At 43.0% G+C, this 25,697-nt stretch overlaps 1 protein-coding gene across 2 annotated transcripts; it reads left to right on the forward strand.

Moving 5' to 3' along the window:
- Nucleotides 1–196: 196 nt before the first annotated feature.
- carm1 (coactivator-associated arginine methyltransferase 1) lies at nt 197–23,421 on the forward strand. 2 transcript variants are annotated; one of them, XM_078270310.1, is made up of 16 exons: nt 197–391; nt 4,352–4,477; nt 5,849–5,955; nt 7,636–7,740; nt 8,694–8,804; nt 9,339–9,516; nt 11,282–11,372; nt 12,985–13,066; nt 13,224–13,309; nt 13,400–13,489; nt 13,759–13,896; nt 16,296–16,385; nt 16,507–16,619; nt 17,702–17,812; nt 19,011–19,079; nt 19,602–23,421. In XM_078270310.1, exons 1-16 carry the CDS (start codon nt 250–252, stop codon nt 19,739–19,741), a joined length of 1,779 nt encoding a protein of 592 aa, XP_078126436.1. In that variant the 5' UTR covers nt 197–249; the 3' UTR covers nt 19,742–23,421. The 2 variants fall into 2 exon arrangements, with proteins under 2 accessions (XP_078126436.1, XP_078126437.1); XM_078270311.1 differs by having other exon boundaries at nt 17,702–17,779.
- The last annotated feature ends 2,276 nt before the right edge of the window (nt 23,422–25,697 follow it).

A 25,697-nucleotide genomic window follows, 5' to 3' on the forward strand; every position in this document is an offset into this window, starting at 1 on the left:
GGCCTTTATATGTACATATGGTGGATATGGTAGGGTAATACCGGTAATAATTATTTGTGGTGGTGACAAAAGTCGTGACGTATGCCACCTGTGTTTACACAATACCCACTTTAAGCCGCCAGGCGGCGCTGTTGGATTGGCTCGTCGCCGCGTTGATGCTAACTTGCCAAGCCTGCCTCCAGTAGAGAGCAGTGCGTGGTTGGATCTGGATGTTTGCGCCACCGACCTGTCTCTACTTCCTGATCGAAGATGGCGGTCTCGGTGTTTCCCGGCGTGCGGCTCCTCTCCATCGGAGACGCTAATGGAGACATACAGCGACACTCAGAGCAGCAGCCTTTGCGGCTAGAAGTCAAAAGCACCCAAGATGCTGCCCTCATCAATCTCTCCAATGGTGAGTTGACCTTTTCTGCAGCTTATTCGGCCTGTCTTAACTGCCAGTGCTAATGCTATGCAGTGCTAATGCTTATACAGCTAATCTGGCCATAGGTAGCTTTAGCCACCGAGAAGCTAACCCGTCTTGGGAGACCACGTCGCCTCCCACTACTTATCACGAGGGAGCCCTTAAAACTATTGAGGCTCTTAAACCTCAGGCTCTCAGCTCCTGCACAAGTAGCAAGCTTTGTAGACCTCGACACAAATATAACGCATGCACCGTAACATTAGCTGAGTTAGTGACCTCCGTAAGCAGGGCAGCTAACGTTAAGTTGTGAGTAGTTTAATGCTAGTTAAACAAAGCCCGGGTTCAGCAGTGTTGCGCTAACGAGCCCCAGAACCTCTCGTATCTAACGTATTTTGCCGTTTACTAACGTTTTTTTGGTCACATAATGAAAATAATACAAATTTAGCCTATTCCGGAGTGTTCCAAACAGACCCAGGTTATGTTAATGTTGCTGTTTTAGCTTGTGGATTAGCTTGTCTGGACCGGAGGGCATCACTCCTCCTGACCGCCGTGCACCACGGTGCGGGAGGCTGCCACTGCTTCAGTGCTACAATTAACCAATAGCCCGTTTCGTAGCCCAATACAGCGGGTAAACGCACAAACTTATAAAGCTTTTACTTTGTATGTTTTTAAAGCGGTCTTGGCGTTTTAGGTGGCGTAGCGATACCGGGCCCTCATTACTTATGCATTCATCTTTGTTCTCATTGGAACAATAGCCGGGTGCCCGCCGCCTACTTCCCTCCTGTGTGGAGGCAGCATCAGATACGCTTCGCTCCTCCGCGGCTTTTCTTATTCAATGGGATGTCCCGCTGAAAAGAAACAACTGCCCAGGCCTCCTCTGCTGTGATGCTCAAGTTAAAGAAAAGCCCACCGACATACATTATAGACCTTTGAGCAACTCCGCATCAAGTTTGGTTGGTACTGAGAGAATCACCCCCCACAAACCTCTTGTAGCACACATTCAAATATGAAGGGAAGGGCCCCTAGAAAAAAAAGAAGAAATATGATACAAAAGGAAAAAGAGTGCAGATGTGCTTACAAATGCAGTGTATAAAGTCGCCGCTAAGAGTTGCATTATCCGTCGTGCCATTTCTTGACTGGAAATGCATTACAAATGTGCTCAAATAGTGTCAACCACGTCAAAGAGTGTATGTTCAGGAATTGGACGAGGTTGTTGGAAAGTGTCCATTTAGTATGCCACTAAAAAAAAAAAGATTAGATAAGATCAACTTTTTTTATTTTATTTTTTAGACAAGATCAACCTTTATTGATCTCTAGCAGGGAAATTCGAAATTATATTGATATTAAGATGAACTTTCTGCCTTTTAGACTAGTAGACATGTTCTCTTGTAATGGAGTTAAAATTGTTGATTGCCAAGCTGTCTTTATTAACAACATAAATATTAACATCAACATTCCCTGTGTGCTAAATATAACTTAATATCCAGCCATTCAGTTTTCATAATACAGAGTCCTATCTTTATAAACATCTAGTAGGTATAAAAAGTCCATAAGTATGGCACACAACTTATGATTTGCATTAAAGTGGATCTGATTTTAGTGAGTAATATGATAAGAAATTTAACATTTAAAATCACCACACTAAAACCCTTTAAAATATAGACTGCAGCTATTCCCAGAGACTGCTCAGTTATGGGCAACAAAATCATAATCGCAATTATTTTTTTGGTCAATATTGAAATCCCGATTATTTAACGTGATTACTCATTGACTTTTGACATAACGAGGCCTGTATTGCCTTGCTTAATGATCGTTGTTAGTTTATATATGACTCATATGTGTACATTAATCTTTAGTTTCAGTTAGGTGAAGATACATTCATTTTTAGCTGCACATTTGCAAGTGTATGCATTTTGTGTGAGTGGGAATGAAGGGGTATCATGACAATAAAGCGCTATGAAGGAGTGTCTTGATTTAAAAAATAAATCACTGCTCCAATCACACACGGATGCTACAGCTCCTGCTTCTTACACTCTTGTCATGTTCAGGTCTAAATTATATTCAATAGAGCACAAATCTACAGCTGTTTATTCAGACTAATGTACGCTGTCACTCTGTTGTGTCCTATCCAATCGCGTTTGTGTATATTGCTGACGTAGAGCAGCAGAACCAGTCATAGCATCTGTCTGTGTGACAGCTGAGCTGTGACAGTCTCAGTGTGGCTGAGACGGTAGCAAAAACAAAACAAAAAAGGCAGTAAGGAGGAAACGGCTTCGTAACAAATAAGTGAAGTTGATCTTGTGCAAACATGACAGCTGCACTAACTCGTTTGGTCCAGGTTCACTGCATTGCAGAAGTGAGGCATGGTGTTTTCATCAGAACCGATTCTGTGAAGAGAAAATATCCTGCATCGTCATCAAAAGGGGATGTCCACTGATTTTACACACACATATGTCAGTTACATTGTCACTAGGGCAGGGGATCGTTCTACAAATATTCAATACTTTCCATTTCTACATACATTTAGGGACTATGGTGATACAAAATCCAGGAAATAATGAAGTTGATCATAATGATACATTCTTCCAAAAAGAAAATAAGTACTAAACTACCGGGAGGAAGATTTAGCATAGGGCACCACACAGACATAACTTTGTGAGGCTTTCGTTCAAAAATGGTTTCTTCTCCAGTTTTATTTTCTTTGTTGGTATTGTTGTGAAATTAGAATCTTAAAAGTATTTGATGACAGGAAAAGATGACTGCAATAATAACGTTGGGCCTCACTCACCAACCGTTTCTGACGTCCAACAATGTTTTCTTATTTGGGATTTGTTCTGAAGTAAGAACTGACTCTAGGACACTCATGAACATTTGAGTGCCGACATGTTTGTGAGCACTGCTGCACTGGGTGACATGTTCCTTCATTACCATGAACACACACACACAGGGATTAATCCCCGACAAATGTACTATTTCTTCCTGCTTGAGTAAAAACTACAGTGACCAGCTCCTTTAGGAAATGACGACCTTTTTTTGGGCATTTTAGGCCCTTTTTTTTTGGTATAGGACAGCTTAGACATGAAAGGGGAGAGAGCGAGGGGGGGAATGACATGCAGCAAAGGGCCGCAGGTCGGAGTCGAACCCGCGGCCCCTGTGTTGAGGAGAAAACCTCTATATATGGCCACTCGCTCTGCCAGGTGAGCTAACCAGGCGCCCAACTTTTTTTGTCTTCTTTTAAATGAAACCATATACACGTAAGCGGTTTTTAAAGATCTGTGTTTGTAGTAAGAACCCGTGGGCTTGAAACTGAGGGGTATGTGATTGGTAGAGAAGTCTGCGATTTTGTTTGAGGACAATAAGAAACATTCAGAAGAATGTCACGCCAGCTACATCCTTTTTTTAGTTGTGTGCATTTTCTTTTACAAGATATTTTAAAAAAAGAAATATCCTAAGGTTTAGAAGTTGCGTATTGGTCTGTCAATTCCTGTTATTTTTCGAGCTCTTAAAATACCCCCCACCCCCCCCACACACACACACACACACACACAATGTGAGCAGCGGATGGAGTTAAAGAGGCTGAAGCTGCATTTTATTCTAGCTCTCCCACACAGGATTGTGTTGAATCTGAAATTGAAATGTCAGGCTAAACATTTGCCTTGCAGGAGGAAAGCCGTCTCTTTGGCTGTCGTGCAGCATGCTTAAAAAAAAAACGACAGAACAAAACAACACATTTTCAAAATCAGTCGTGCCTCACGACAGCCACGTACCGCTCGTCTTCAGTGCGTTGTATTACCAAGGCAGTCAAATGTTAAAACCCCTAACCCTCATCAAATTCACAAATGTATAAATAAAGTTTAAGCACTTGTTAGCACACAGGGTTAAAAAAAAAAAAAAGCCAGTGCCTGCACTCATGCAGGTATGTCTCATATTGTCCTAACTTTTTCTTTCCAGGAGAGGAGGCGAGTGTGTTCAAGTGTTCCGTTTCCAGGGAGACAGAGTGCAGCCGCGTGGGGAAGCAGTCATTCATCATCACACTGGGCTGCAATAGCGTGCTGCTGCAGTTCTCCTCACCTGCAGGTACACACAAAAAACCCCAATACAATAAGACTGATACATGGCTGTACATAACAACAATAATAATAAAGTTTATTTGTATAGCACGTATCAAAACCAGCGTTGCAAAGTGCTTTACAATGGACGCACAACGCACCAATAAAATACACAGTAATGTAAGAAAAAACCAGCCAAGCGTAAGAGAAATTGACTTAAAAACAATGGCAATGTAACTCAATAGTTAAATGTATTCAAATCTGATTGGTGGAGTGCTAACCCGGAAATAATGAGCGGGATGAGTGACGAACACCTCTCAAAATCTTTAAGAAAATCTTTTTAACTGACCTTTGTCGATCTGAAATGAAGACAACTGCACGGCCTATTTCTTGCTTAAAATGTTTTCAGAAACACGTTTCAGTGAACTATTTTCGTAAAGTAAGAGATCGTATTTCGAACAAGCCGCCATTACTATCGGCTGGAGAAGCCAGATCCACGTGACGCGTTGTCATTTCCGTTTTTTCATTTTTTGTATTATGTCTCGCGCACGCGCAGAACGTACGCTCAAGACGGCGTCGCTTCGGTGTGTTCCGAGGCACTTTTTGGACCGACGGGAGCCGCGTGATCAGTCCGACTGGCTTTTCTGCCGATGGTCGGCCGTCTGGTTGGTGTGTCGGAGCCTTAAGACACCGTGGTAAGACACCATGCGTGTGAGCCAAAATGTGTTCCGCGAATGTAATGTCTGCTTGAAACAAGGCAGATGCAAGGTTAAACAAAAAAACTGCCAATGAAGAAGTCATTTCCTGTGTAACCAATAATGGGAAAAATTGAAGAAGAAGAAAACCCCATTAATTTAGATATTTAGGTATATAAATGCCTGCGTTTTTAAATCCTCCGCTCCAGCATGGCATTGGCTTTGTTTTCCCTGTTTATAACCCCACAGTGAGTTTATGTAAGCAGTGAGCCTGTGCTTACCACACACTTGCTATACTTTCTTACATTTATGTGGATTGGAGACTGTTGGTTCAAGAACTGGATCAAATATACAGTGTTTGGTGTTTTTTTTTCCCATCGTGGGATATCTCTTCGACTATTATTTGTGGTTGGTTTATGTTTGGGACAATGTGTATATTAATGTTTGGTTGATATTTATGCATTGTGTTGGTGGGTCATGTGGGAACGTTTGATTTATTGTTAACGTGCCTGAATAATCCCATAAGGGAGGTCTGGATGTTGTAAATGACCAGACACGAAAATAAAAGTTTCAAGCATGAACTTCAAACATGAAACATAACCGTCGTAATACTTGTGACTGCACTGTATTGCCGTGTAATAGAGTGTCCAGTGTAAAGTATGCCCCGTAATTGTTCATGTTTGTGTGTTCATGTTCCGCTTCAGACTTTCAGTCCTTTTATAACCTCCTGAAGAACAGTCGCGGACATGTCAACGAGCGCTCGGTCTTCAGCGACAGAACGGAGGACTCCTCTGCTGTACAGTACTTCCAGGTGAGAGGCTCTCAACAAAGGTGTGGACTTTAGGCTCTCTCTCATACACCCCAATGCTTTATTTTATCATTTGATGGCAAACGCAGACCAGTTGTCCCGTAATAATTAACCCCACGCTAGTTGAGGTGTTCCAGGCACGTCCAGCTGGGAGGAGGCCCCGGGGAAGACCCAGGACTAGGTGGAGGGATTATATCTCTAACCTGGCCTGGGAACGCCTCGGGATCCCCCAGTCGGAGCTGGTTAATGTGGCTCGGGAAAGGGAAGTTTGGAATCCCCTGCGGGAGCTGCCGCCCACGCATCCCGACCCTGGATAAGCAAAATAGACTCTGGAAGGAACTTGTTTTGGTGGAACATGTGTACGTTGAAATTAGGGCTGCACAATATATTGTTTTTTTTATCGCGAAAGGCTGCCACATACAAAAAACAGATTTCTTTTTTTTTGTGTTAGTTGGAAGAAAATATCGGTAGAAAACGGCACTTTAAAATGTGACTGTCATTCTTTTAATGGTGCCTTTTTTTATATTCAATATACGTTCAATTTGTCCATGAAAGAATGTTGGAAATGATTTCCTGTAATTGATTTAAATACAACAAACAATTTTGTTGAATTGTATAAGAATACTGAAAGCAGCAGTAATGCAAAACTGAGTACATTTTAATGTCTGTATTGCGAGTAATATCGTTATCGCGATATTCAACAACAACATCGCATATTTTCCTCATATCGTGCAGTCCTAGTTCAAAAGTTGTTTTGACAGAAAACTCCGATTGGACAGATAGTCTAGCTAGCTGTCTGGATTTACCCTGCAGAGATCTGAGCAGCAGTTAACCATAGTCCTGCGGCACTGGAACCATCCCAGAAGTGGAACGCTGTGGATATAGACTAACCCTACGCTGACTGTTCTTAGTTTACAGTATAGCAGCACGCACGTCCATTATTCAGTTCCAGAAGACATATCCAACTTCCAAGTCCAGCTGAAATACAATTCTGTCACAGTAACCAGATCTGCTCTGTAAATGGCATGTCCTGTGTTCTCATTTCAGGAATGAAAATGTATACCCTGAAGGAAGACATTTATGTTTGTATGTTGGTCTCATAAAGATGTTCCCTGTCTGTGCATACCAGTGCATACTACTTGCCTAAAGCCAGTGTGGGTAAAGCTGCTGTCAGCGACACAAAAAGAGCCCCTAGACTTTGAGCACAACGCACATACGTTGTCTCACTAGTGTCTCCTTTTTTTTCCAACTTCTTTGAAACAATCACAGAGAAAGAGTGCCCTGACTAACATTATATTTACAGCTTAGATAGCCAATATAGCTAGCTAGTTGCACATGCCTGTACCCGGAAATGTCTGTCCTGGTCCTTATTCTTCACCACCACTGCCAAATGTCTTTGGTTTGAGCTACAGTTTGCTTACATTACATAGTGTCTCTGTGTCCGCCCTGACCCAGCTGTCAATCAAACAGTAGGCCGCCCACTCAGAGGCTTGGATGTGTTTTTCTTCTTTTCATTTATACAAATTATTAACAGTTACACTTGAAAATCCCATTGACCAGAATGATCTATGCAAAGTCTTGTATTTGACTTATTGGAATGTGATGATATTTTTGTATGTCCTCACTGAGTCGGCTTGTACGATGTTGACGAAACGTCCGTTCATGTTTTGTTTTTCTCTGCAGTTTTATGGCTACCTCTCCCAGCAACAGAACATGATGCAGGACTACGTTCGGACAGGGACTTACCAACGGGCTATTCTCCAGAACCACACTGACTTTAAGGATAAGGTACCCTTATACTACTGGATAGATATAGATTCATCACTTACTTGCACTTAGATTAAGTTTTAGACTCCAGCCATAATCAGTAGCTAGATATTTGAACATTTCCCTCGCCCTTGGTAAACACCTAACTGCTGGTTTTTCTTTTTGTTCAAATTTTCAGACTAGGCTAAAATGTGACCATTGCCAAAGAGCAGCTAAAACCCAATTTATATAATACAATGCCCTAATTAGTCTAACAATTTACCCTTTTCTAAACTCCTCCCTCAAGCAATTATTGTCCAATCCTAGTTTAGCAAATGTTAAGTCTGGCTAACTAGCCTAACTACAGTGGTGACCAAGTGTTACTTCATCCAGTCCAGAGGGTAGGCTAACGCTAGCAGCTCTGTCCTGCTCGAAATCTACATTCTAGTAACCAAAGCCAACGTTGCCATCTAATCCTCATCCTAAAACCCAAACGAGTATGTAAGCTCAGCCGGCAAGTATGCTCAGTCTTTTAGCACAGTATCAGCTATCATGTTCATATTTAAGACTGTTTTACATATCTATAGTAAGACATTCAAGTCATTGAAAAGTCCGATGAAAACTGCGTTTTCAACCAACTCTGGCTCTGACTCTTGGCTTAGTTTAGACAGAGGTGCTTGTCTTATCGTCTGACAAAGTTGACAGTTGTCAGCTAAAAATGAGAAGCTGCTTCTGCCTCCCTCTGTCTGATAATAACAATAAAGAAATACTGAGAATATTGATTGTAAATCTGCCGTGCGAGAACAGAAAGCTTGTCAGACTTACTGTAGCAACAGTAACTAAAGGGGGTGGGGAGCTTGGCGAACAATCGGTTATCAAAAGACTCATTTTTTTTATATATATATAATTTTAAACCACTGTTTATTTGTCTCTTTAAGCCATTTCTTTGCCCAACATAGCCTACCTGTAATTAATCCTGTTCTCTTTTCCTCCAGGTGGTGCTGGATGTTGGCTGTGGCTCGGGGATCCTCTCTTTCTTTGCAGCCCAGGCTGGAGCCAGGAAGGTCTACGCTGTGGAGGCCAGCACCATGGCACAGCACGCCGAGGTACACACACACACACACACACACACACAGTGAAACAGGCTACGTCAAACACACACGCACACAGACAGACTAGGGCTGCACAATATGAGGAAAATAAGCAATATGCGATAATGTTATTGAAAAGTACTCAGTTCTGCTGCTTTTAGTATTCTGCAAAAATGCACCAAACTGCTTGTTGAATTTGAAACAAATCATTTCCAGTTATAATTGAACGTAAAAGGCACCACTGAAAAGGGAATAAGTTACATTGTAAAGTGCGGTTTTCCACAGATATTTTCTTTCAACTAAAAAATCGGAGTGTCTATCTTTCGCAATGTTTTTTACGCCAGTTGATATCGCGATAAAGATAAAAAACAAATCTATTGTGCAGCCCTAGCATACACACACACACACACACACACACACACACATCAATGCTAACACCAGTTCCCTGACTGATAATGTTTGGTGTGATCTGGTTGATGGGTCGCTCTGTTCTGACCGGCCTATGGCAGGATTTCCAGTCCCAGTATAAAGGCGTGCTCTGCCTTACAGGTGCTGGTGAACAGTAATCGCTTAGGAGAGCGTGTGGTCGTCATCCCGGGGAAGGTGGAGGAGGTGACTCTGCCAGAGCAGGTTGACATCATCATCTCGGAGCCCATGGGCTACATGTTGTTTAACGAGCGCATGCTGGAGAGCTACCTGCACGCCAAGAAGTTCCTCAAACCCAATGGTGAGGAGATGTGGGGCACAGGAGAGTGGCATATGGGATATTACAGGAAATGGTAGGATAAAGGCTGCTCAAGTAAAGTAGCAGCACGTACAACAGTTTTTTTTTTTTGGCGGGGATTTTCAAAATGGATATTTTTTTATTTATTTCAGAAGTATTTTCTGTATATGCAGTACCGCTGACGGCGACCACATCATATTGGTTTCCAGCAAAATGGAACAAAAGCATAAAATGCAGAACATCCATGTTATGTACATCTTTACAAATGAAATAAATGTCAGACTGACTGACATGTGATGTGCATTCTTCTTAGAAAACAACTGTCTCAAGATATATTGTCTCTAGAAGTGTATTATTCAACTTCTGTTTCTGTTAAAGAAGGAAAAGAAAATCGCAATACTTCTAGAATCGCAATGCAAATCAAATCGGCACCCATGTATCGTGAAAGAATTAGAGGCCGGCCGATTAATCAGCCGATTTTTGGCTTTTTTTTTTTTACATAATCGGCATCGGCCAATATCCCAGTATATCAAGCCGATTTAATAGGCAGGCGCATCTGCGGGCAGCCTAGTGTTAAAAACATGAATAGGCGATTTTTTTTTTTTTTTTTACAGCGCACCCAGACCAGTTGCCTCCAGCCCCTCCCCTCGTGAAGTCTTGCGTCTTTGTACTAATGAAACCGTACAAAACACCACGGCCACACCGCAGTGGAAGCTCCCCGAATGTCATTTATCAGAGTCTGGTTGTTACCCCTGTCCGTGACAGTCTCATCCATTCCTATAACGGAGCTAACTGGAGCTAACGGAGCTAATCGTCGCTAACGGAGCCTTCAGTTCTCCATGCCTGTATCCATTAACTGCACCTTAATTTTATTAAATTGGCTGGACGAGTTTTAAATTACAACTAAGAGTTGTTTGAATGACAGAAAACTGCTCAGATAAGATCCTAATGAGTGCTACAGGACATGTAACCTAACAGTAGGATCCCCAAAACACAGATACAACACCAAATGAACAATGATCTAACAAACAAGGTGAACAAGAACTGGCTTCAGAGAGCCCTAGTCTGATGTGATTCAACAGCAGTTAGGAGGAAATAGTGTTGAGATTAATAATAACGTCACTTTCTGTGAAGCTGGCAGATTTGTATTCTCAGAAGTTTAATAAATGCTGCTGAGCGCACTAATCTTTATTTTTTTCATTGAAGAGTTTATTTGACAGTTTATTTTCTTCTTACCTGTTTCGTTTATTTAATATATTTTTCATACATTATACAATATACAGTATGTTTTTACATTATACATTTTTAATTGAAGTATAAAAGTGTAGATTGGTGAAGTGTTCAATAAATGTTTTTGTTGAGAAATTCTGTGTATATTAGTGTTACATTTTATCTTTCAAATAGAGGTTTAAAAACAAGCACATATCGGCCAAATATCGGCCAAAATAATCTGCTGACCCTGATTTCTAAAGATGGGCATCGGCCAGAGAAAACCCATATCGGTCGACCTCTAGAAAGAATGGAATCGGGACAAAGGCAAATCGTCCCGGCCCTGGAAACAACCCTTTGAAAAGCACTGCACTTCCGACAGCCGTTTTTAGATATTTGAATTGTTAGCATGATGAGGCCACAGTGAGTATACACAAATAGATATGAGGGCGCCATGTGGTAATGTTTCAAGATGGGTGATCCAAATCTCATTCTGTGTTGTAAATTGCCGCCAGTCCAGTCTTGCTTCTGACTGGCCGCCTCTGTGTTTGTGTTTCAGGTAAAATGTTCCCAACTATCGGTGACGTCCACCTGGCCCCCTTCACAGATGAGCAGCTCTACATGGAGCAGTTCACCAAGGCCAACTTCTGGTGAGGAGGGAAAGGAAGGGTGGTAATGGAGGGGCCGCAGTTGAATTGCATAACACCCGAAATAAGTGTTTAATATGCCGTGTTTCTCTGTGATTGGCTAACGTCTGGCTCGTAGCTGAGCCTAAGGGTTCTATGAGCTGAGCGGGCCAAAAATATCTCCCAATGCCAGGCCATATCTAAGGTCTGTCCTATTTACTGGAGCAGTGAACGTTTTTCATTGCATAAGAACCATGTGGGATGGGAATGATTGTTCCGCGGATTAACCCGAACCCTCGGGTTACCAAGGAAACAGACTTATTGTTTGAAAGAAGTTCAGAAAACACGTATGAATGGTCTTCTGTATCTGTTTGGCAGTTAAGTTCAAATATCAACAAGCTCTGCGCAGCATCACTTACTGCACCTTTTTAACTATGAATACCCAAAGGGAGTCAGAACACGTATAAAAACATGTATAGATGTGTCACATTTAAGAAACGAGTACGGTCACCTGACCTAAATCGACCCGCTGGTGTTTGTGGTGTATTTTACGTTGATGTTTTCGCAGAGCTTTTTCAGCTCTTAGTTTAGTAATGCAGGAAAGCTGGATGAATATCGTGACGATACTGCACTAATATTTTTGGCCACTATAGTCGTAGTCATGTCGGTAGTTTTCCAAAAGGACTGGGGAATCGAATATGTATGCATAAGTAACTTTCTTGGTTTGAGTCAGGAACAAGTTGCGTTTGGTGATAGCCGTGGCCCGAGGCTTTGTGTTTGTCCGCATCTCCGTACGTACGTCCCATTCTTGTGAACACGATATCCCAGAAACGCCCTGAGGGGAATCTCTTCAAATGTGGCCCAAACGTCTACTGGAACTCAAGGATGAACTGGTTAGATGTTGGCCGTAACTGAAGAACCTTTACGCTAATTATGACATAACATTTCACACAAATGTCTAATAGGATCAAGTAATAAATTGATGAGATTTCATTTCCAAAAGGTCAAAGGTCAACTTCACCATGACAACATAATGTTCTGCAAAAACACTTTTTCTGGCCATTATTCATCGCCATACCTCAGGAACAGAACGGAAGACATTTGGTCGGATACTGAGTTGTTAATGACACTAATTATGAAACGGTGGTGTCTGTGGTGCCGGGTTAAAGTGTAAAATGTGTGTGACGCATCCAGCTTTTTATTTAAGTCCTTCAAAGTCTTCACTACAGACATGGATGTTGACTGTAACTTGACTGGTTGGCGGAGGCCTACAACCTGGTGTTTCTTCTGGTGTGTAGTCTTGTAGTTTGCTTGCTCGTGGGAAATTGTGGGGACTTTGTAAATTATAGAGTGGGGTCTAGACCTAACTATCTGTTAAGTGTCTTGAGATAACTCTTGTTATGATTTGATACTAAAAATTGATTTGAATAGTCATCAGCTCCCCTCTGGTGTAAAGGGTTAGGGTTGCTTCCGTAGAACTTTTAACTTGATTGGTTTAAATTTGTTTTAGTGTCTTCATCCCAAAAAAAAAACAAAAACAAAACATTATTCTGAGATTGTGCCAAAACGTATGGTTTTGGTTATCATTTTGGGACCAATTAAAAGTGAAATGTGATTTTTGTTCTTTGGCCCTCAGGTACCAGCCCTCCTTCCATGGTGTAGACCTGTCTGCCCTGCGGGGAGCAGCAGTGGACGAGTATTTCCGCCAGCCAATCGTGGTATGTTATTATTGAAATTGGGTATTGAATGACGAGGCATTCTTCGATACTTGATACTTTAGAGGCAATCGGTCGGTGCCTAAAAAGTATCGAATTTGGTACCCAGCCCTTAGTAAGTTGTGTGAAACTGGATTTGTTGTTGTGCTTTCCTCCATAGGACACATTTGATATCCGTATTCTGATGGCCAAGTCGGTCAAGTACACAGTCAACTTCCTGGAGGCCAAAGAAGAGGATCTCTACAGGTCTGTGTGTGTGTGTAGTAGGTATATTAAATGTATGTCATGCCCAGTGTAATTAATGTCTCTTTCCCTGCGCTTTCTTTGGGGTTCCAGGATAGAGATTCCCTTCAAGTTCCACATGATGCACTCGGGCCTGGTGCACGGCCTGGCGTTCTGGTTTGATGTGGCGTTTATTGGATCAGTGTAAGTCACTGATAGACACATGACATCTTAAGGAATGCCTTAAACAGGGTACAAAATAAGCACCATTTACGAGCCAAATGCTGCTAAAATATGCAAGTGGCTGGTAGATGTGCTTCACTCACCAGCCAAAAAACAATAGTTATCTATTGAGTGACTGGTAAAAATGTAACATTCACTGGCCATTTGGCAGGTGGACAAAAAGTACATTTTGAACCCTGGCCTTAAATGAGTCCCACAGTTTTTCTTGACCTTCCACCGTCTCTGTGCAGGATTACAGTTTGGCTGTCCACAGCCCCCACAGAGCCTCTCACCCACTGGTACCAGGTGCGCTGTCTGCTGCAGTCTCCCCTCTTCACCAAGGCCGGGGATACGCTGTCCGGCACTGCCATGCTGGTGGCCAACAAGAGGTACGATGCTCCTAAAAGTAGTCCTCTGCGGCATGTAGATCCACCTCCTTAAGCGTGATTTCTGGTTGTGCGTTGGTGTGTGCGTCGATGTCTTTTAAAGGGATATTTCACTGCTGGAAAGCGGAGTATATCTTTAAATTGGGTCACTTATGTAGAATAAATGTGAATTATTTTTTTTGATTATTTTTTTTTGAAATTGGTGCCTTCTAGGCCGAGAAAAGCCAGGAAATGTGTTTTTGGCTAATGTGGATGAAAGACGCCAAATCCCAGAATGCACTTGCTTCGCTGCTCTGAGTCCACTCCCAAGCCACGCCTACCGTTTACAGACAGACAGTGAGACGATCAACTACTCAACTGTGTTTTATTGTCATTTCAACCATATACACGAAACGTTTCACCGTGGCTCAAGTGGTTACACAATTAAAATATACAAAAACGACATACGAAACAGGCTACATTTAGTGCACACACATTAGCTATATGCTCCGTAAAGTTCAGCTAACACATACTGGCATTAGCGCTTGGTAGGCTGTAAACGGAGCCATAAATTTGCGTGGAATGTAGACTGGTCGGCATCTAACAGTCACAACTCCACCAGCAGTTAGCAGTTAGTTGGATAGAAGCACCCCCATTTCTGCAACAGTCCGTGTTAAAGCTACTAGCTAGTCTTACCCGGTGACAGAGCCGCTACTGAGGCTGTGCCGTAGCAGGCGAAGCCTGGCACAGGTGGCTGGCTATCGTTAGCTTCCACCTAGCTCCAACTCCTACCCTCGTCCCGCTTTCTGCACACCGCTGAGGATGTGCCCCTACCGGCTAGCGGCATCAAGCAACACCGCAGGCTGATGTGCTCGTCTCCGTAACAGGCAAAGGCTGTCAAGTATTCCGGCTAGCGGCACTGCAGGCTGAAGTTCTGGTCTCCGTAGCAGGCGAAGCCTGGCACAGGTGGCTGGCTATTGTTAGCTTCCACCTAGCTCCAACTCCTACCCTCGTCCCGCTCTCCGCACACCGCTGACCCTTACCAGCTAGCAATGTATCCCGGTGGTACATGTGTGCGGTAGTTTGTATGCACATAATTGTTGTTCTAAAATTTCCTTCGGGATGAATAAATCTGTTTCTGCTGATAAGCGAAGCGATGATTCAAGATGGCTGACGCTCGTTTTTACCTCGGCAATTTCCGTAAAAAAAAACGACGTCCAACCTCCTGTGGGCTATGCGGAAGTACTGGCTGTAGTCCTTTGCCTTTGGAAAAATGTATACCGATGACGTAAAATGACGATTTTTGCGTCATCGGTATACATTTTTCCAGACCCACAATACGGAGATCTCCCCTCTCAGGGGGACATGAGGGAGGGAAGCACGGTCATTCAAAAATACTACCGGAGTTCTACTGATACAAAGCTTAATGCTAAATCGGTGAAGTATCCCTTTAAGAGAATAGCAGGGCAGGGATGTGTGTGTGTGTGTGTGTGGGGAGTGTGGGGAGTGTGGGGTAGAGAGAGTGAGAAAATGACGGCGATTAGCTTCTGGGCGAGTAGCGACTCTCGAGGCATAGTGGGAGAAACAAAGTGTCTCCCCTGTTCTTTCTGACCAAATTTTACGCAGAAGCATAAGTCACGCTGTAGTAGTACATGTCGGAGGCTTTATATTGTGGTCTTTGGTCATTCAAAACATTGGCCCTGAAAGCAACGTCGAACTGCGTTCAATTTCTCCTGAAGTAGTAAACTTGCAACTAGTAGGAAACTAAAAACTAAGGAGCTGCAACTGATGACTTAAAGAAATAGAAAGGAGGAAGTGGGCACAAAGGAACCAAACTGATGAGTTTAAACACAACAAAGCATTCATGTGATGTGCTGTTTAAAAGGTGAATTTTCAGCAGAACGCATGCAACAGCAGCAGTAAAGATCATAGCACTAAAGGTTTCCAGCTCACTGTCTCTGTTCATTTGTATCCATGGTAACAACACTGGAGAAAGTTTTTTAAAAAAAACAATTTGCAGAGCCCCTTCATTGTTCTGTTTTAGTAACATTTCAATGATCCAATTGTTGTAGTATTGTTTGCCGTGTCGTTTTTACACTTTGGGTTTTGTACGGATTAATAAATGAGATATAATATGTTAATAAGTTGGTAGGTGGATGTTGTTACGCTTGGACAGAGCCAGGCTAGCTGTTCCCCCTGTTTGACATGAAAGTGGTAGCCATCTTCTTATCTAACACTTAGCAAGAAATATAATATGGGTATTTCCCAATATATCAAACTACTCATGTCAGCCTTTTGCTGACAAAGCTTCTCACATGCATGGAAACAAAAAAATACAAATGAAACACAATCATAATAAGGATATGTTAACATTACGTGATCTGTGTTGATTTATTTGACAAGTCTGCTCTCCCTATCAACAGACAAAGCTACGACATCAGTATTGTTGCCCAGGTGGACCAGACCGGATCAAAGTCCAGCAACCTCCTGGACTTGAAGAACCCCTTTTTCAGGTGAGTTGGTCTCTTGACCCCAGTCACACACCTGGGGATCTGGGTGGCACCGTTTCACCATGTGAGATGGGGAGCCCTGCCTGTCTCCCCGACGTTAAACGTGTGCGTTTGCATTTTGCAGGTACACAGGCACCACCCCCAACCCCCCTCCTGGCTCACACTACACCTCCCCGTCCGAGAACATGTGGAACACGGGGGCGGCCTACAGCATGAGTCAGGGGATGGCTGTATCAGGTGACCACACATAAACACTGGTAGATGAGCGCAATCCTCCATGTGTTTACACGGGGCGCCCACCCATCCTCAGATTTTCAAGACACGGAAAGGCAGAGTACTTGACACATTAAGAAGTTGGGACTATCAATTCAGTTTTGAAAGTTTTTAGAGATGAGATGCGTAGGGTCTTACAGGTCGTAGTCTCGCGTTGCCAGACCTTCCTCCACAGCGCTGCAGAGGAGGGTCTGGCTAGTCCACACAGCATTCCGGGATGGGAGAAATACGTGATCTGGTTTATTGGCGCACCAACGGGGCCGCTGCACAATAGCCTCTGGAAGGAACTTGTTTTGGGGAAACGTGTACAACTTGAAACTCAGATCTGACAGAAATGGCGTTTTTCCGTTACATGGTACCTGCTCGCCTCGACTCTACTCACCTTTTTTGGTTTTTCATTATGAAAAAGTCCCTGGTACCTGCCAACAGGTACTTTCTTTATTATTGGGGGGCAGGCGTTGTTGTTCGGACAGACCTGCCCCAACTGCTAAAAAGAATCCTAAAGGAAACACTGGAAATTGTGAAACACTTGTCCATTTGTTTCCATATTTGAGAAGTCTTGGCTGTGGCTCAGGTGGTAGAGCGGCAGCCTACCAATCGGAAGGTCGGTGGTTCGATCCTTCGAGCCTCGGCCACCGGTGTCTGAATGCGTGTGAATGGTTCCTGTACTCTGTTAAAGCTCTTTGGGTAGTTAAGACTGGAAAAGCGCCATATAAATAGTCCATTTGCATTTTACTTGGTCTCGGTTTAGGTGGTCTTGACTACAACACTGACTGCCAGTGTATTGTGATGCAGGAGGTTGCCCCCGGTTCCTCCAGCAAAACAGAGCGAAAGCAGAAAATGCAGAACATCCATGTTATTGGATATTGTTATAATACACATCAAATTGGCACCCATGTATCGCGAAAGAATCGAATCGGGACAAAAGCATATCGTCCCAGCCCTACTGTGTATAGTGAGGACGCTGAATGTAGCGGTTTCTTTGTAGTAAGTGTTGATCGGTTTGTTTTGTGTCTCCCCCCCCCCCCTCCTCCCCCCTTTTCCAGGGATGCCTGCAGCTTATGACCTCAGCACAGTCATTGGCAGCGGCCCATCAGCGTCTCACAACAACCTCATCCCCCTGGGTACGAATCGCACCGACTTCTCAACATCTCATGGTACTTAATGTAGCGGGGAACCAAAAAAGCAGAGCAACAGACAAAGTCTGCAGTGCAAGACGTGCATGTAAACAGCTGCTTTAAACAGAAATGTTCATGCTCTGGTCTCTAGTGAGCACTTTAAGCACTTTGTGGCACAGAGAAAAATGACAGATGAAACGATTGCTCTGCGAAATATTTTCCCCAAACCAAAGGCTGAAACAACCTTTTGAAGGACAGGAGATGAGCTCTAACATGCTATGTTACGAATCAACAATTTCACAATATCTTTGTATAACTCAGTAGTTGATGTTTATAATGTGATAATTAAATGTTTCTACAAATAACTGTTGTATATGCTTCTTCCGTTTTTTAACTTTTGATGACATTTCAACTGATATTAACTCTTACTCTTCATTCATGGCATTCTCTTCAACTGACATTTCAACTCCTTTTAATGCTTACGCTTGAAAACACGCTTCAGATCCTTTCAGGTCTTGGCCTTTGAAAATCCGAAAAATTGTGTTCAGCTCTTCTAACAGTGAAAACACACCGGGCGCGTAAGCCCGCGAAGCGTAGATATGTGCCTGATCTGTGTGGGCCGAGAGGCCGCTCCACGCCCGGTATGAACAGTCAGATTGCATAACACGGCTGCCGAAATAAAAATAGCTGCGCTACGCGACTATACGCCACCCGGTGTGTTTTCACTTTTGGTCCCACAACTTTCACTGTTCACACGCAATGTACTCCTTAATGCGTTCAGTGCCTTCACTTCAACTGACACCATCTTTCAGTTTATTGATTTTGAAGTGGCACTCCTTGCCTTCAGGTCTTCCCCTTCAACTAACACTTCACACTCAATGTATCAGCTACACTTCAACTGACATTTCAAATCCCCACAGCGCTTCAGATTCTACTAAGAACGTCCCACAGCACTTAGAATCGACACTTTGAGCTATTTTCAGCACTACAACAGTGTTTCAGCTATTTCAAATGTTTCAGCTGCTTAATTTCAGCAGCGGGCACACTTACATGTGAAAGTGCCATGTGATCGGTTGTCTGATAACATTAATATTACAGGTTGTACTACTCTTGTGAGTAACGTGTTTGTGTGTGTGTGTGTGTGTGTGTGTGTGTGTGGTACCTGCAAAGTAGCAACAGGCTAAAATGTGTTGTAGTTCTGCACATACTAACGGTTCTTTCCTCTGATTGGTCACAGTGAACACCGGAATTGTAAACCACACCCACTCCAGGATGGGCTCCATCATGAGCACAGGAATTGTCCAGGGTACGTCCATATGTCATACATATATATATATATATATAAAAATTTGAATACATTTATTTACTTTGCAGGTACGTTTGTGACTCTGCATTTTGTTGTACTTTAATGTCGTGATACAGGTCTTTAATTTCATTCATAAAGGTCATCAATTTGACTTGGTAAAACCGGCAGAAACCCTGCTTACAGAAATGTACCCTGCATGCATCTTCAGTGGGAATGTTGAATAGGGCTGGGTAATATATTGATATGTGGCTAGACATGGTCTTCATTTTTGATATCGTAATATGACACAAGGGTTGTTTTTTCCTGGTATTGTAGTAAAGTTCTATTATTTTCCTTTACCCACCTAGTCATTATAGCCACGTTATTGATGAGTATTTATCAAAAATCTCACCGTGTAAATATTTTGTGAGAGCACCAATAGTCAACCCTACAATATTCGGTCCAAAATATTGCGATATTTGATTGTCTCCATGTCGGCCAGCTCTAATGTTGAACGCGATGCGTTGTTTGTTTCCCGTCCAGGAGCCACCACAGGCCAGTCGGGTCCCAGCAGCAGCGGTACTTACTATCCCGTCACCAACCAGTTCACCATGGGGGGCGCTGCCATCTCCATGGCCTCGCCTATGGTCATCCCCAGCAACACCATGCATTACGGCAGTTAAGACCAAGACCTCACACAGACCTCTTCGGCCTCCCCCCCCCTGCATGACAAGAGATCCCCCACCCACCCCCACCCCCCAACCTCTCCCAGTGGAGCCCCTCAGTGTCGTCGCCCCCCAACCCCCCAACCCTGACTGACGCATCAACTGCAGCCAAATCCAATTATACCAAAACCGGTGCTGTGCTGGCACCGCCTCCTCTTGTTCGTCCTCCTCATTCTACTCTGTTCAGTCCATCACTATATGAACGGTTGAACGCTCTCACATCCGTCCAGACTCTTGTCTTGCAAACAGACGAAACCTGCCCCCCCCGGATCCGTTGGGAATTTAACGCGTGGTCGGCTGAGATGCACAGCCGTTCTTGGGTTTCCACCCTCCTCCCTCAACATGTATCTCAATCCCTCCACTTCCCCTCCTTTCTCGTTTTAGTTTTTATAAATGTATCATAATGATCCCCCCCCCAAAGTGTTTCTTCAAACCCTTTCTTCCCTTAAGAGTCACCTCGCTGCCAGATACCAGCACCAGTCCGTTCCTACGATTCTCCACACCTCTATGACAGATCTACACTGATGCTTTTCATTTGTACAGTAGGACACTATCATCATCATCTTCAATACTCCTCTCTGGGCGGCCATCTAGGCTTTGTATATCTGGCCCAACTGCACATCTCTCAAGAAGAGCAAATCGCAAGTGGACCTATTTTCCCTGCTTAGTTTTGGTTTTTAGGCAGAGATATATATATATATATATATATATATATATATATATATATCTCAGCAAAAATGAAGCCATCTACCCTAAGGTGTATGGAAAATATGCTTATTCTGTGACTTTGACAAACTGACCTTCTAGTTCTGCTCAGTACCCACTGCATGGTCCTCCTTAAAAGCAGTGGTGTTGATGCAAACATCAGGTTGTGGGAGAATGGCACACTGGTCACCTTCCACGCTCAGTCTACTCTAGATTGTAGGTTCCGGTCCTCTCTGCTAATACTTATACACTATACACTTGTGTATACACTACACTGACTGGAAATGGGCTCCGTGCTAGCATGTTAGCGTACATCACATCAATTGATAGTTGGCCTTTATGGTTACACATTTTCTGTATTTTTAAAGCTGCATGAATTGATATTATTGATGCTAAAAAGCCCCATAAAAGCGGAGGGTGTTCACATTACACACTTTTACACGCATTTGATCTATTGTTTAAATAGCAATATTGATTAGTGCAGCTTTAAATATGCTTGTACATACCTGTGATGTGGTTAGCCTAGCCTCGCTCAAAGGCTAGACGCAAAGGAAAACTACCCCACTGTCGTTATCTGAACTTGAAATACACACCCGTCTTTAATAGGTCAAAATCAAACTCATAGTCAGACGTTTTCAAAGCAGTGTGTTTGACTAACACGCAGCATCTCTTCAGAGTGGAGCTGCTGGTTTGAACACCGTCCAAAGTGAACAAAAACCCAGCTGACACTTTTCTTTTATCTTCTCTTACAGCCAATTAATAAAAGGAGTTTTTGGAAGGTATATACTTGTCTGATTTTCCGACAGAGCTAGACTAACGTTTTGTCTTGCCATCAGTCTTAGCACCGAGATGTATTTCTGTACCAGACTCACTGAAATCAAATGACTGGGTCTTTTCATCTGACTGTGGGTTTGATGAACAAACAAGCATATTTCTTTATAATGCTGGATGGGTTAGAGCTGCTACAGGTTCTAATTCTCTCACTTTTGAGGCAGGGTTATGGCCGTATTACGTACGACCGCATCTAAAGGAAAAAAAGCGCAGGCACACCTGATAAAGCCTCCTCGGTGGCTGCATCCCACTGCCAGCCTGATCTCTCCAAGAACTCTTGAGTGTCGGTAGTCGAACAACACACTCAGTCTCTCCTTAAAAGCATTCTTGTTTATGGCTGGGTACCGAATTCAATACTTTTTAGGCACTAACCAAATTTCCTCTTAAGTATCGAGTATCGAAAAATGCCTCGTCATTCAATACCTAAGGAGTAACTCATCAGCGTCAGGGAGACGATAAGCAGGCAGCATGCTTCTACCAAGATGTAATAATGCTGCTGACTGGCCCGTCTAACGTTACATGTCGTAGAGACACGCAGGAAAAACTCGATGATACACAGAGACAGGACAAAAATTTGTGCTGTAATGTAATTTCTTTTTGTTTCATAAAATTGGTAGCAAAAAAAGTATTGTATCGTTTAGGTATCGGTATCTAAAATCTTTGAACGATACCCAGCCTTATTCTTGTTGCCTTTAAAGGACAATTCCGGCGCAAAACGAACCTAGGGGTTAATAACGGATGTGTACCCACTCTGTCGTTCTCCGGGACATGTTTTCATGCTAATCGAATGTGTTTGTAGCTTGAAACAAGCTAGCGCGGGCCGCTGATTAGCTTACAACGCTAGTATTCGGGGCACAGGGAAAGTAAAAACAAATCGCTATTTATACCACTAAAAAGGCTCAAAATATCACCAAACTTCAACGGTAGCATAATGAGGGTCCCGAAATGTTAATCTAAGCATTGAGAACATTGTAAGTGTACAGGCTGTGTATTAAAAAGATGGTTTAGAAAGACAGTAGCTCCCAAGACGGCGGCCGCCTGTATACGAGAACGCGACTGTCTTTCTAATCTATGTTTTTAATAAACTGTCTGTACACTTCGGTTAACATTTAGGGACCCTCATTATGCTACCGTTGAAGTTTGGTGATATTTTGAGCCTTTTTAGTGGTATAAATAGCGATTAGTTTTTACTTTCCCTGTGCCCCGAATACTAGCGTTGTAAGCTAATCAGTGGTCCGCGCTAGCCGGAAATGTCCTTTTAAGTTGTACACACAAATGCCGAAAGTAGTAGTTGTGTGACTAATTGGGGGGAAGAGAGAGAGAGAGAGAGAGAGAGAAGTTCAACACGTAAGGTGACCAATGTGACAGTCTGCCAAAACCTTTGTGTCTTAGTTGAAGCTAGAACTGTAAGCCTGCTGCATCGCCCCATATTTTCATCGAACACCCAGCTGCTTCTTTTTTTTTAGCTGAGAGGACATATCGGCATTCTCTCCCCAGCCAGTCATTCGTTGAGCCAGATTGCTCCAGCAAAGGTTGGAGGAGGAAGATTCTGCGAACGAACCAGTAAGGACCTATGACCCAGGTGGCAGTCAGCTGGCTGCCTGAATGAGAGAAGCTGTGCTGGATTGGCAGCATCCTAGTTTACATCCTTGCTTTTATTTCCCCCACCCCTGATTCTCCTCCCAACCTCCTTTTTTGAAACTGTGAGACTGTCACAAAGAGACTTTGATGTCGAGGCGTGGGAGACTGGGCCAGTCCACCCCGCCTCCCTCCTCGTCTGTTCACTATGTATGATCTCCAACATATCATGCCCCCGACACCTTCGTCCCCCTTTTATCAGTCAAGGAGAGAAGGACTGACACGTGTATGCATTGCTTCTAGTGTCACAACTATTGGACTTGGTTCATTTGTAATTTACAAGTTAGCAAGTTTTAAGAGAGCTGAGAAAGAAGAAAAAAAAAAAAAAGTCTCTTTGTAGGATTAACCTTTTTTTGTTATCTTTATTTTGTTTTTTTTTTCCTTTACAAAAAAACGACAAACAATGAAAAAAAGAGAGCAAATTAAATGTGGTGGTGATGTTCCAAAACCATCCTGGAATCAGGTGTTGTAGTACTCCTTAATTTGTTCAGTAGACTGTGTGGACAGACCAGATGTGGTAGCTAACCTATAGCGATCATGTCCCTTTTGTCTTTGAATCATTGCTCTGTGTAGTCAAATAGTGGCTTTCACTTTTATCATGGAAAAGTGTATAAGGAAGACTGTGTCATGTTCTATAATTTCTGTGTTTACCAACCAGTAATAATACCTGGTTCACTGTTCACATCGACTCTTGTGCTCCAGACAGCATCAATACTGCAACGTTTTTTTTTTTTTTTTTTTGCTTTTTCCAATTTTTCTTCTACACATTTTCAGCGCTTATTTCTATGTCCCATATTTTCTGATATAAAACAAAAATTTAAAACGGGTCAATGTGACCCGAAGTCAACACAAGGGTTAAACACACTCAGTTATGTTGTGGACTAAGTGTCAGTGGAGTCAGGGGTTTCAGCTCAACATGTTATGGAACAAATGAAAGTTAGGAAACGATATACAAACAAATTTCTGCCGGTGGAGATGGGTGGCTGATTAGTAAGTGATCTGGAATTATGGAATTATCTAGTTTTTAAAAAAAGTTTACGGTGATCAGTGGAAGTACATTTCCAGGATAATTGCCTGACATCGGATGTCCATCGCCTTCTGCTCTCTGTGTTGCTGTTCTCAAACTCTGTTTGCTTTGGGAACTAACAAACGTTGAGCTAGCGACCTACAGGCTGATAATGGCAAGTTTTGAAAAACATTGGATCGTGCAACAAGGCAGGCCTGCTTGGTTTAAGGCAAGGACCCCTTAACTGAGAGAGAGATGGAGCAGGGACCCCCTACTGCATATATTTTATAAAATGAAGTTGCATATTAAAGGACGCCGACTTATTGGGACTTTAGCTTATTCACCGGATCCCCCAGAGTTAGATAAGTCCATACATACCCTTCTCATCTCCGTGCGTGTCGTAACTCTGTCTGGCGCAACCACCGCTAGCCTAGCTTAGCACAGATCCTGGAGGTAACCGGCTCCATCTAGCCTACTGCTCCCAATAAGTGACAAAATAACATTTTCCCCATTTACATGTTGTGATTTGTATAGTCAAAGCGTGTACAAATAACAAGGTCACATGAGACAGCCATCTTCTAACCGTATACAAACTGGGAACTATATTCTCAGAAGGTGAAGCACTGCTACTTCTGCTACTTGGGCGGAGTGATTAGCGCGACACCTGAAAAGCACCGTTGTTACCAAGGGGGTAAGCTTCTCTTCAGAGCTCCAACCTCCTATGGCGCCATTTTGATGCTACCAAGCGATCACCCGCCTTTAGCATTCCATTGACTGCCATTCATTTTGACGTCCCTTTGACAGCGAATATCTTTACATCTGAAGCGTTTAAAGACACTATTTGTCCATTGTTTATTTCTAAAGAAACACGACAATGTATAAAACGCTCCATTACCTTGTACCTCACGTTATGGCTCCGTAGCAGACGTTTTTGTAAAAATAGGCTAAAGATTGTGTCATAACCACGCAACTTACTGTCGCATAGTAGAGGAATTACCGTATAGTACAGGAGAAGCTTGCAGGCAGTTTCAACTTACATTAGCTGTTTAAGTTTAATTACTAATGTTAACTAGCATTTTAGTTAGCAGTAATTAGCCTGTGTCCATGTTATCTCCTTACATATACCTACGCTCTCCGTCTCTGCTAGATTGGGAATGATTGAGATTTCTCTTGGCACAGCTACCAGAAGACTTACAACTTTCAGACCGGTTGCTCACGTCACATTTACGTCGTCTCTCTCAGTTGGAGGCTGCGCAGTAATGTTCAGCCATCACCGGAAAAGTGCTTCGAATATCCTTCACTGGTCTCCGTCCAGAGCAACGGGATCTGTTGGTCCATTCTTATAAACCATAAATCACTCCGCCCAAGTAGCAGAAGTAGCAGCGCTTCACCTTCTGAGAATATAGTTCCCAGTTTGTATACGGTTAGAAGATGGCTGTGTCTCATGTGACCTTGTTATTTGTACACACTGTGACTATACAAATCACAACATGTAAATAGGAAAATATTGGCGTTATTTTGTCACTTATGGCGTTTTTCCACTACATGGTACCTGCTTGACTCTACTCCCCTTTTTTGGTTTTCCATTATGAAAAAACAGTCCATGGTACCTGCCAACAGGTAAGTTTTTTTAGTATCGCCTCCGTCGAGGTTCCAAGCGAGCTGAGGCGATACCAAAAGGTGACGTGAACCTGCAGACTACTGATTGGTCGGCGAGAATCGTCACTAATCACT

Source organism: Sander vitreus, chromosome 15, assembly GCF_031162955.1.
Source record: "Sander vitreus isolate 19-12246 chromosome 15, sanVit1, whole genome shotgun sequence".
Classification (NCBI taxonomy): Eukaryota; Metazoa; Chordata; class Actinopteri; order Perciformes; family Percidae; genus Sander; species Sander vitreus.